Source organism: Opisthorchis viverrini, assembly GCF_000715545.1.
Source record: "Opisthorchis viverrini unplaced genomic scaffold opera_v5_54, whole genome shotgun sequence".
NCBI classification, from domain to species: Eukaryota; Metazoa; Platyhelminthes; class Trematoda; order Opisthorchiida; family Opisthorchiidae; genus Opisthorchis; species Opisthorchis viverrini.
In genome coordinates this window covers 45,966-58,362 of record NW_008751711.1, presented here as the reverse complement: position 1 = coordinate 58,362, position 12,397 = coordinate 45,966, and the positions used below count along the sequence as shown (strand labels likewise).

The following is a 12,397-nucleotide window of genomic DNA, read 5'->3' as shown; positions in this document are numbered from 1 at the left end:
CTGACAGTGTCTCTAGCTATTCATGTGGCCCGTCTCTGGATCCCCATCCAGGAAGATTGCAGTGACTAGTGCAGCTGAGTTTGCTGGTAGTGGCTTTTGTACCTCGCTGCCAAGTCATTGTTTGACAGCCTCTGGCTCTCTTCCACCCTTCACGTGGTTGTGCGAAAATAACCCTTCGAGGAAGTCGGTCGACTGGCATACGCAGCACGTGGCCAAGCCAGCGCAACCCGAGCAGTGTGATCAGTTCATCTATCGAGGGTGAGTTATTTCTCCCGAATACCATTCGACGTACTTCAGAATGGCTGATCCGGTGTTCCCACCAGATTCGGGCAATGCTCCGAATACATCGATGGTCAAACACTGAAAGTCTTTTGATGGACATCAATTGTGATAAATGGACACTCTGGAGCTCGCCTATCTGATGAAACCAAAATGACGAATAGGGTTGTGTTGAAAGGAAGAAGGTCTCCGTCGCGGAGTTGTTTGTTAGAAAACACCAACTGAACAGATACGGACCATGGGACAGGGAAGCAAAACTCTCATATGCATCTCGTTTACAAAAATCAAATATCCATCTTCGCTTTGAATGCGTTTTCCTGAACTTTTCTGGATATTCATTGACTGCTACTCAAATGCAAGCGAATGCTACAAAGCGACTCCACAAATTCCGTAATAGGTCTCAATTTTCAAGAGACGCGGAGCGGATTTACGATAAAACACTACTCGCGTGGCCCATCAGTAGTACCCACCGTTACAGTGGTAGTATTTTGAGAGTAATTATTTTGATTTCCTGAATACTTGTACAAATAAAGCCTCGAGATGCTCAATGACACCACCCTTAACTGCAAAGATGCCTCACCAAGGATGTTGCGATAATAAATCTAAATCCAGAGGCTTGGATTAAGGAATGACATGAACCAGCTGGCACTCGCAAACCAACAAATGACTGAAGCCCCAGTACCAATCAACTGTTGAAACGCACATTACGTCTGCTTTTAAATTGCTACTCCCAAAAACCTAATTCACCGTGAAGAAGAAACTTGTCGATTAAAATTACAATTTTATGTTTAAATATCGAAAAATGGAACTCAAGATGGACTGCGAGCATCCATTGAAAGGCACCCACGCAGAGAATCAATCACGGGTTGTCCAGGCGGAAGTTCGCGAATTTGACTGGCATCTTGATGTTCCCTTATTCACGTCTCATCACCGTTTTAGTGTAACAATTTTCAAGAATGACCAATGGCATGTGCTTCCGGACTTCTTTCGACATGGACATCAGTGCCTCTGTGATGCTCCGGTCTCTCTGATCGTGATCAACCTCGCCGTCGAAAAGTCCACATTTGCGCACATCGTCACCTCTGGTTTCTTTGTACGCAAGATGGCCTTGAAATCTCACAACGTCCGTCGGATACCCTAGTTTCCGATTCGTATTTACTCCATCAAATTAAGCGTGTTGACAAATCACACAGTCTTGCGGAAATATCTCAGTGATCCACCCTAGGTCGGCTCGTCTGATGCGGTTCGGTCTCACGGTCTGCGGCTCGGTGTTTAAACCACGTCGGTCAGGATGTAAACATCCGCTGTTTATGCGGTGATGGGTAAACAAACGCGGGTAGTGAATTGTTTAGACTGTTCAAATGGACCGTGGCCTTCCCTCATCACACCATATCGGATCATTCACTAGACAAGTGTTCCTAATTCTGTCACCGCAAATTCTGTGAACAGGCGATGATGCCCGAAGTATCAGTTTTGTAAGCGGTATTGGTGGTTCATCTCTCAATTTATTTATCTATCTATCTATCTATCTATCTATCTATCTATCTATCTATCTATCTATCTATCTATCTATCTATCTATCTATCTATCTATCTATCTATCTATCTATCTATCTATCTATCTATCTATCTATCTATCTATCTATCTATCTATCTATCTATCTATCTATCTATCTATCTATCTATCTATCTATCTATCTATCTATCTATCTATCTATCTATCTATCTATCTATCTATCTATCTATCTATCTATCTATCTATCTATCTATCTATCTATCTATCTATCTATCTATCTATCTATCTATCTATCTATCTATCTATCTATCTATCTATCTATCTATCTATCTATCTATCTATCTATCTATCTATCTATCTATCTATCTATCTATCTATCTATCTATCTATCTATCTATCTATCTATCTATCTATCTATCTATCTATCTATCTATCTATCTATCTATCTATCTATCTATCTATCTATCTATCTATCTATCTATCTATCTATCTATCTATCTATCTATCTATCTATCTATCTATCTATCTATCTATCTATCTATCTATCTATCTATCTATCTATCTATCTATCTATCTATCTATCTATCTATCTATCTATCTATCTATCTATCTATCTATCTATCTATCTATCTATCTATCTATCTATCTATCTATCTATCTATCTATCTATCTATCTATCTATCTATCTATCTATCTATCTATCTATCTATCTATCTATCTATCTATCTATCTATCTATCTATCTATCTATCTATCTATCTATCTATCTATCTATCTATCTATCTATCTATCTATCTATCTATCTATCTATCTATCTATCTATCTATCTATCTATCTATCTATCTATCTATCTATCTATCTATCTATCTATCTATCTATCTATCTATCTATCTATCTGTCTGTCTGTCTATCTATCTACCTAAGTTCTTGGTTTTGACTGCGATTCTACCATTCTCATCCACGTGCTCCTCCGAATCGGCTACAGGTGTTAGCAGGGACTCTCATTTCCTGAAGATCACAACTTGAACAAAAGTAAAACTGGTTTCACACCGGTCTAGACGTAACCTACTACTCATAAGATTGCTGAAAATTTCCAGACTTGTTTGCATCCCCTTAATCGTCCATGAGGAGCACCGTTCCGTAGAGCTGTGTGGTTTTCGACGACGCCCTCAACGGTTTGCTCGTAGCCCAAATAACTCGGCAGTCGCTACAAATTATCGCAATGTTCAAGTGTAAATATTGTTTTTTCCAGGAGAAAAGAAATAAACGTGCCAAGCTATCGACACAGAAGACACTACACAACATTTGGATCAATCACTATGAGTCCATAAAATGCATAGACTTGGGAATGTGCAATTGAAAATAAAACGAAATTACCGCCAAAACTGACAATTCTACGTTGAATAGTGAGGGAAATCCGAATTTGACGCAAATCGGTTTGGTCTTCTTGGAGTTTTTATAGGACACTGCCAGTAAGTGACCTTGTGGAAAACACAGAGTAGGCGCCCAGAGCCTTCCCATACTTCCAGGAAGATTACGATAACTTCGCCGCGGTCGCAGATGAAAGCCTAGTTGAAACTTTCCCGCAAACCTCAAAGACGTTTCCTCTGAGGCTGTCTTCACTGAAGGGAGCGCATCAGTGAAATATACCTCGAGGATCAGTTGGCTTAATCTCTTTAAAGTCGTACGTTGCATCACATCCCTTACACAGTTGAGCAGTTTTCAATGACTTCTCATCATCTTTGACAACATGACATCAGCGTAAAACACTAACGCTTCGTTGCCATACAATCATGATTTATTCGGAAGCCTCAGCTTGAATAAGAAGAAGCATGCAAGTAGTATGTTTTGTTCTTGAAATCTCGCTTTGCGTCTCTTTAAAAGTTGGGAGATCTGTTGCGGAATTCGTGGAGTCGCTTTGTAACCCTTGCTTGGATTTGAGCATTGAATGGTTGGAGTCAATGAATATCCAGGAAAGTTTCAGAAGATGCGTTCAGGAGAAGATCGGTGTCCAGTTTTTGTAAATAAGATGCAAATGAGAGTTTTGCTTTCCTGTCCAGTAATCTGTAACCTGTCAGTTGGCATTTTCTAATAACTAACTCCGCAGTGAAGGCCTTCTTCCTTTCATTAAAAGTAGATGAGGAAGGGAGTTAGTGCTAGCTTACTACAATCATTTCAAGATGTCCAAACCTCCAGACACTCATTCAGGATAGAACTTGACAACAAGAACGCCATTGATATCGATTAGCGGACCTATCCCCAACTAAACACAAGGGGTTCCGCGCATCCCATCCTGGAAGGTGACGCGTTTCGTCACTTCTTGCCAACCCACCTGCCAAGTCAAGTTTTGACCAGCCTCGTACACCCTGAATTGGACACGAAACTAATACAGTCTTCGGGAACCGGTAATTTCTTCCGTAAACGATACTTTTATTTACTTTTTGAAGGAGTGTGAGATTTCCAAAAGGGAGGGTCTCATATAAAGTGGCTTTATGCAATGCATCGTTAAAACTGTGAACAAAATGCTTAGATTTGATCCGATCATGTCTGGTTACAAACCAATTAATTGGTTGAATCTGGGTCACCGAACGATTGTCGCCAGACCTGGAGACGATTGACGGGTTCGTCTAGATCCGGACTGGACCATCCGTCTCACCATCCCGAACAAGCGCACAGCCCGTTTTCGTCCACTAACAGCGAACAGAACGAAAGGGCTCACTCGTATAAATACGATTCGCGCCAGAATCAGACATGACATCCTTAGGTCTGATCAGATTTCTTCAAGAATGCGTGGTTTTATCCTCGTGTGCCTCACAGCACTTCTGCTTATCATGGCATATGCCGAGTAAGTAACTTCTTAAAGATAACCGCCGGTGATTTTCAGGGCCAGGCCAGAAACAGATGCCAAGAAAAAGTTGGTAGGTTTGATTCCGTTCCCCGTTGTCATGGCGTTTGTGTACACGTGTGTAGCGTGAAAGCGGAATGAAACTGATGGAAACAGTACGGATGGCCATGCTAAAGATGTACGAAAAATGCAAAGAGAAATTCATAAAATATATGGAAAGAGACAATCTGGGGGAGAAGTTAGCTGCGGTCGTGGAAATTTGTAAGTTCTTCCCGAGTGTTACCGGTTCATTCTGGCTCAATAGTCATAGAACGTCTGAAGAAACGTATTGAGGACTACACGGACGATTAAGTACAAAAAGGAATCGAACATTTGTTGCGAAAAACTGACACGATCTGTGCTTTTTTTTATTCCCATGTTACCTTTTCACCTAATCCGTACCTGTTTCCAAGTCAGATACTTTTTATTTGGACTTTTGGGGAAGGGCACTTTTTGATAAGTCGGTTTTGTGCTGTTAATTTGCTACTTCGTTTTAGTTATACTGTAAAAGTAAAGCGTATTTTAAGCAAACTAGGGCAGGTGTTGGTCTAGTGATAGGGGTTGTATTCATGTTTACCTGCAAAGTACTCCCTCGATCGCGCTGGGACTCGAACTCTGAACCTCATCTTTCAAGGCATGGTTGTCTTTCCGGTTGCCAGAATACGTGTTTCTCTGGGGCTCACATACATTTTCAAAAAAGTCCCAATAGCCATTTCAATTCTGATTGCACTCGTTCTTTCGTGATCACCGTGGAACCATTTCAAACATCTAGCCCTCCAGATTGTTTAACTAGAATACAACCGGTGTATTAAATGAGTGATATTCATGATCAGACAAGCATCCTGTGGCTTGAATAATCTCCGCTAGGACTGATTAAAACCCTAGCTTGGAAATACGAATACAGTTTTCTTGATCAGATGAGCTTCTGTCGAGATTGTCTGGGTGTACCGTTGCAGGACAACCAAGTCCGTGTTCCGTACCTCCATTTCACAAGTGCCTCACACAGCTGATCAGCCGTTCGTGGTTAACTGTTCAAACTACAAGCCAGGAGGTTCGCTAGGTCCAAATGGAGTTTCGTGACGTGCACACTACTGATGGCTCCCAAAAAGGTTAAGACGGCCGGACAGTGGTTCCTGGCTTTTCACCGGGAGGAATCGCGGTTGACAATCTTTACTGTTTATGTGCTTTAAACGTGCGCATAGGTGGTTCACCACTGCGGTGAACAGTGACTTCGGATCACATGTTCCTACAACACCAAAGATCATTTATGACTGTGGTACTTCGTTCAAATATATCACAGTAACTCCTCAATGCATCGCTTTAATCCAGCTTATTGTGGCCTTTCTCGTTGTGCGGTTTAATTGCTCCGTGCTACTTAGGTTCATTCATGTTCATTTCAGCTTATTTCGGTCCACAAAAGACGTGTTTTGTGTGAAGCGTGAGATGGTCCAAGGGGTTAGAGCGCAAATTTACTGACCGAAAGGTCCGTGACTCGAACCTGACCTCCGGCTCTCGACTTCCCCTGTCTAGGCTTGGGCAACCTGGCAGTATCCTTGCCCTTGTGCTTCTCTCTGGCGGCATGGCAGTTTGACACCGAAAGGGTGCTTCAGCTGAACGATATTTGGTGTGAAGCCAAGGGAGGTAGACTGTGACAACCACAAGGCAAGCAGATGCAGGGAAACGATCAGGTAACCTGCCAACTGTAAAATTGCTGCTCAGATGAGCCGATGAGCACTTATTGTATCACTCAAGGCAGGCGTATTATCACCACTCCAACAGTGCACCCTGGATTTCCCTGAATTTTCACGTCTGAACAGTTGAAAGTTTTCACGGTTGAGCGATTAGTTTGCCCGACTCCTTGAACGATGACTCAGTAACTAAGTTGGTTCAAGGACAGAGAGGTCAGTGGTAAGAGCCCGTGGTTCGAATCCGACCTCTACCACTCGAATTTCTCTGTCTAGGCCTTGGCAACCTGCAGTATCCCAGCACCCATGCTTCACTCCTGTGGCATAGCAGTTAGACACCTAAAGGGTGCTACAGCTGAACGGCGGTTTTTTCTTTACGAACTGTCCTAGTTATGACGATCGATTATGCTATATGTCTATTCGGTTTGTCTCGCAATGAATCCCCACATGACTGGTTAGAAATCATGCAGCTAATGTTATCTGACAGACCTGGTTGGTCCGTGGAGCTGGAAAGAAAAACCCTCTTCAGTGATAAGTTGTTAACCGCCCAACAGGAACAAGGCGGTAACATGTTGTTAAGCGATAAAGTAAAAACCTCAATTTGTAAATTGGACGTTCTCAGGATCATTTTGAACTTTCCTGGGTATTCCTTGGGGGTTAAACAAAAATGAATAAGCCCTGAAACGCGTTTTCAGAATTTCCGCACCAACCTTCCATCAGATGTGGGGACTCTATTTTGACTTTGACCAACACTACTCATATGTTTCATCAGTAGCATGCACCTTCAAACTAGGTCAAAAATGCTATGAAATTGACGAAGTGAACTCGTTTGAAATTTAAGTCTGTGTTGCAGACGACTAGAGTGAATCTCACCTCCAGGTCTCTCACTTATGGTACTTTTCAACTGATATGTACACTGCTTCCTGTTTCAGTGGATACGACGTTTGAGATTCTGGAGTACATACTCTTCACGTGATCAGCATGACTCATAAGGTCACTGGAAACCCATCGATATCTCGAAAAGTGCGCCAAATAAAACATGGAGTGGCCTTAGTGCGGCGCATTCAGTTTAAAGATATCACGAAGTGAAACATAAGGTTGTCGGGGATTGCGTCTACCTGAAGAGCCCAAACCGGAAGGGCGAAACAGGTAGTGGGCTCTCGAACAGTTTTCAGCACACTTATGAAAAAAGATGCCGCGATATCTCGTACCAACTGAAGCGTGAGATGGCCTGTGTGCAGCACATACTGTTGAGGAATATCGTAAACGGTAAATTTGGTTGAGTTCCCTGTGAAAACCAGATCGATACATAGATCAGTGTATTTGTCAAATTTCGTGCCATCTCGGTTCAAGTAGAACATGAGCTTGCCGGAAACTCAGGGAATGTGACCGACTGATTGGCTCCAAGATGGTCGAAAACGGTGGTGGACTGCCACAGAACTGTCATGTCAACGACATACCGTCAAATCAATCTTAGAATAAACCTATGGGCAGAGCTTTTGGCCATAAAAGACACAAAAGGTTGACTATGTGGTTTCGCTTACTGTGTCCGTTACCGAGGGTTTGAATGAGTCCGGCTGCTCTCTCATTTCAGTCTGAAAGGTACATTTCACGTTGAAAGTTTCCATGGCATCGCACTAAACCATACGAAGCTTATTCGGTTGTCCTGATGGAACACACTACCTTTACTGGTGATTCCTCGACGGCCCACGATGGACTTCAGCGTTCTTCGGGCTCTTCAGGTAAACTAAATCCCCGACTTTCTCTCAGTAGATCGACTCAACTTGTACAAGGCTCCGGAAAACCACATACCCGCAAACCAAATTGGTTCCGACGGGGCAGTTAACAAAATCCCACCTGAATCCATCTTTTGTGGTAGTTATCAACTAAACGTGCTGCACAAGGCCGCATCGTGTTTCGGTTGGCACGATACTACTGAATTCACAGTACACTGTCCCATTGGAATAAACCGCTTTGGATTACTCCTAACCAAACGTATTGATACGCGAATGATAGTATTTATCGAAGTCTGTCCGATTTGGGTTCAAGACGAACATAATGTCGACGGAAACTCCAGGACTCCACGCATCTGATGAACCCCTTCCCCCAAGATGGGGTAAAACCGATCGTGGACTGTCAAACAGTTTTCAGCAATCTCATGAGTAGTGTGTTACGTCTAGACAACAGCATATTGCGTACTCAGTCGCATTTTTCAAATACCGGATACTGATATAACGGTGATATTACTGATGAGGAGGCATGCGAGTAGTATGTTTTCTTCTTGTAAATTCGCTTGAAAAGGGATATTTATTGCGGATTTGTGGAGTTGCTTTGTAGCATTGGTTTGGACGTGAGCAACGCTCAATGGATATCCATCAAAGTTCAGGAAGATGCGTTCAAGAGAAGATGGATGTCCAGTTTTCTTAATTAAGATGCACATGAGAGTTTTGCTTTCCCGTCCAATAGTCTGTTACTGTTCAGTTGGCATTTTCCAATAGATAACTTTGGAGCGAAGGCTTTCTTCCTTTCACTGATATACTACGAACATGTTGATATGCCTGAAAGTTGAAGAGTCAACTCAGACAATCTGGACCAAATTTGACAGCTCCAGCATCACTGGTATTGAATAGGCGCGATATTTATAATCTCACCCAGGAACAGAATCCAGTTCTGAAAGACCAGGCACCTTCCAGCATCTCACTCATTCTGTCATCTTTTTTCCAAGCCCATTACATACCAACCCGACTGTCTTGGAACAGGTGTAAAGGGCAGCAGCTCCCTGAATGCCATCACGGTGCTTTCCGCCAAGGTATCACCTGACGAACGTCCGTATGTCGCGTTACGAATTCATTTATGCCGCTGGAGAGACAGAAAAGTTTCTGAGACAGGAAGAAATAAAGACGTTCAGACCATTCATGATCAGATACCATATACGAAAACAGTCTTCTTTTCAGAGGGGTTTGGTAAACGATTGGTGGATTTATTGTTCACCAAACCCCTATGAAACGATGACTTCCCAATCGGTCCCAAACATTTTCCAATTGAAAGAAAACAGTTCGTTTTGCGACTTGGTATACGTGACTCCGAAGACCCGGTAATACGCGTCTTCAAGTCAGAAGCGACGTAGATCATCGAACTTGATCAAGGCCCATTACTTCACAGGGCGAACCTCCGCGAAGCCTAGTGAAACGATCGCCCATAAATCTTCAAGAAGCCTATTCAAAGTCCATTCGCTCCGAATTGTTTCTTTGCTTCAGGATGCTATCTGATAGCTCGCTTGCTTCCAATTTGTCCTCTCACAGTGCAAAGTTGTACTCTACCTGCACCAGGCCAACAAGTTTCCCATCAGCAGCTATCTGAACACCGAATCTATGGGACGTTTCAGCTTTCGATTCGGCATTTTATGAGGGGCGAAGTTGAACAGGCATGAAGAGAATATGCGTTCGATGAACGGAGGGTGCAGTCATCCCCCATCACCATCCCATCGTTTATACACATAAATATATATATATATTTAACTATTTTAAAAGACCTAGGGTGAAAAGAAGAGAAAAAGAATGTGTGCGGGAAGGGACTCAGTGCTGGCCTGTGTCAAGCAGTTTGAGGTGCCTACACCCCCAACCGCTCAATTAAACACTCTGGAAAGAAAATGATAGCACGAACGCCATTGACATCGATTAGCTGGCATTTCTTGCAACGTTTCCAGCCAAGCACCGACGGGGTCACGGAGAGCCCATCCTGGAAGGCCTACAACACTAACAACACCCAAGCTCTTTGCGATCTCTTTCATGCCTTTCTGTCAAGTCACCCAATGTCCACCTCGCGGTTTGCGCCATTCTAAAGAAGGCACGGAGAAGAACGCTCGTCTCGGTAGACCGTGTTTTGGCGTGCGTGGCACATAACCGAGCCATCGTAGTCGGTGGTGCTGGATGTTTTCCTGGATTGAAGTACGTGCCGCACAACCAAATACCCGTTCTCTAATCACCTACTTACCAACCATAAAAAAACCAGCCACTCTTCTGAGGCATCGGTGGTCGAAAACCTGAAGACACCTCACATCCTCTGTGTGTAGAAGTCAGTCTTGCACACACACAACAACACAGCCCTTACTGTAGCCTGGTAAACACGACCCTTAAGATGTCTTTTTGACGTCACACGTGACGCAAATTATCAAACGCGATTCGAGCCTTTGAGATTCTTGCATTGACTTTACCAGACAGGTGCAGTAATCTTGAACTGATGTGATTTGGATACCCCTTCCTGTGGGAAGCTCTTGGTAGACTCTTCACACACACGTTCACCAATATCGTCGAAGACATCATCATCGTCGTCTTCGTTGTCGAACACAGCGACACCATGGTTGAAACACTAGTGAATGATTTCGCCGAATGGGGCTCAGGAATCCCCGGATCGCGTACTGCGGAGCAGTCATGGTATGCTGTAGGACTTGCAACATTGAATTCATGGTCCACCTTAAACTTTAAGATTGTATATTAATGGCACTACTCTAACACCTGACGAAGTTTAAAAACGTGCTCAATGCAACTTCCATCCAGATCGATAATTCTTGTCTTGTGGGGCAACTACCTCACAATTGTACCAGGCCCATTCACATCAAAATGACATTGACCTGCATTCATTTCTAATGTAAACAGGCAACGGCATTCGACCAGGTAAATTGTTATACGTGCAGTTCGAATTACTGTAGAAGTGAGTTTGAAATACTGGACAGTCAAAAAATTGTGTATACGTAAAGTATAAGACCGAACCGCCAACAAGTAAACACCTGTGATATTCTATTAATTGTGAACTTTAGACTACTGCGTTAAGAAGGTAGAAACAGGTCCGGTTGTTGTAATGTGTCCCGTACGTTGTTTATTTGCTATGAGCACCGACAGATGACTGCCAAATCGTCACTTTGACGCGTGTGGATTTTTTTCATGCGACCTTTTTTCAACATGTATATGGGTATAAATTGAATTCATCGCGATCCGGGATAGTCACCGACTTCAGTTGTCACGCAGCTGCACCGAAACATGAGACTCACTGTTTTCATCTGCTTGGTCTTTGTTCTGTTTGTCGCTCACGCTGAGTAAGTTGAGCGGTTGAACTTCTGACTCCTCAATTACAGAGCCCGTCCGAATGAGGAGACCCGTGCCAAACTGGTAACGCTCTGTTCCTCACTGATTCTGTCGTTTTAGCGAGAATCCGGCCAGAAGCTATGGGGCGCAATTATGAGTGCTGCGAAAAAATGTGCAGATCGGGTCAAACAACGAATCGAAGAATATCTGGAAAAGGACGGTCTCGGCGAGAAATTAGCTGATGTCATTAAAATCCGTAAGATTAGTCTTCCTTTCTCTCCAGAATTCTCGCTTTTCCCCCTTTTTCCTTCAGTGGCCGAGCGCCTAACCAAACGGATAGAGACCTATGTCAAGGAGTGACCACCCTAGCATTTTCCTCATTTATTTCAACACAATTTGTTGTTGTCTTGAAAAGTTATGCAATGCAATGTTCTCTGTGAGCACTTCTCTATCGATCTTCTACCTTACATTCGGTGATTGGTTACCAGGAGCCTTCCGGGGAGGGGGTACATTTCGCAGCCCACTGCATAGGACACGGTAAGCAGTCCGTCCGGATACAAGTTCCTCCCAAAAGCGAGGTCGATAAGAAGCAAAGTTTTTCCAAAGACTGTTTAAGTGCTTCTTGTCTAGCCGTTCTCCCTCTTTGGTAGGATAATGACAAACCAGAATGATGGGTCGGCGACAGTGTACTTGCGACGGATTTCTAATATGCTTGCATACGTTCACAGTGCGCCTGTCTTAACAGACCATATGCAGTATTTCAACTTCTACTCGTTTACTTGGTCTAACCCAGTGGACTTTCTGAAGCGCAAGGAGATTCGGTGCCCACTGCGTAAATATTCCGATGAAGATGTTGAAAACCCGGGGAAATTTGGTGAGACAAGTCACAAATCATCGACTTCCGTATTCACTAAAACATCCGCCTTCGTCTTTGTTTGTTTGTTATTAATATCA

At 43.3% G+C, this 12,397-nt stretch overlaps 2 protein-coding genes across 2 annotated transcripts; both read left to right on the top strand.

The window, feature by feature from the left end:
* Positions 1–4,579: 4,579 nt before the first annotated feature.
* On the top strand, positions 4,580–5,078 carry T265_03708 (hypothetical protein; the record flags this gene model as incomplete). The annotated part of the gene is made up of 3 exons (XM_009168255.1): positions 4,580–4,638; positions 4,678–4,711; positions 4,764–5,078. 3 exons carry the CDS (start codon positions 4,580–4,582, stop codon positions 4,968–4,970), a joined length of 300 nt encoding a protein of 99 aa, XP_009166519.1.
* Positions 5,079–6,006: 928 nt separating this feature from the next.
* T265_13308 (hypothetical protein) lies at positions 6,007–11,903 on the top strand (the record flags this gene model as incomplete). Its single annotated transcript, XM_009168299.1, has 5 exons — positions 6,007–6,115; positions 6,208–6,318; positions 10,044–10,249; positions 11,564–11,699; positions 11,757–11,903. Coding segments are annotated over 5 exons (609 nt in total), but the record flags the coding sequence as incomplete, so codon positions are not given.
* Positions 11,904–12,397: the final 494 nt, after the last annotated feature.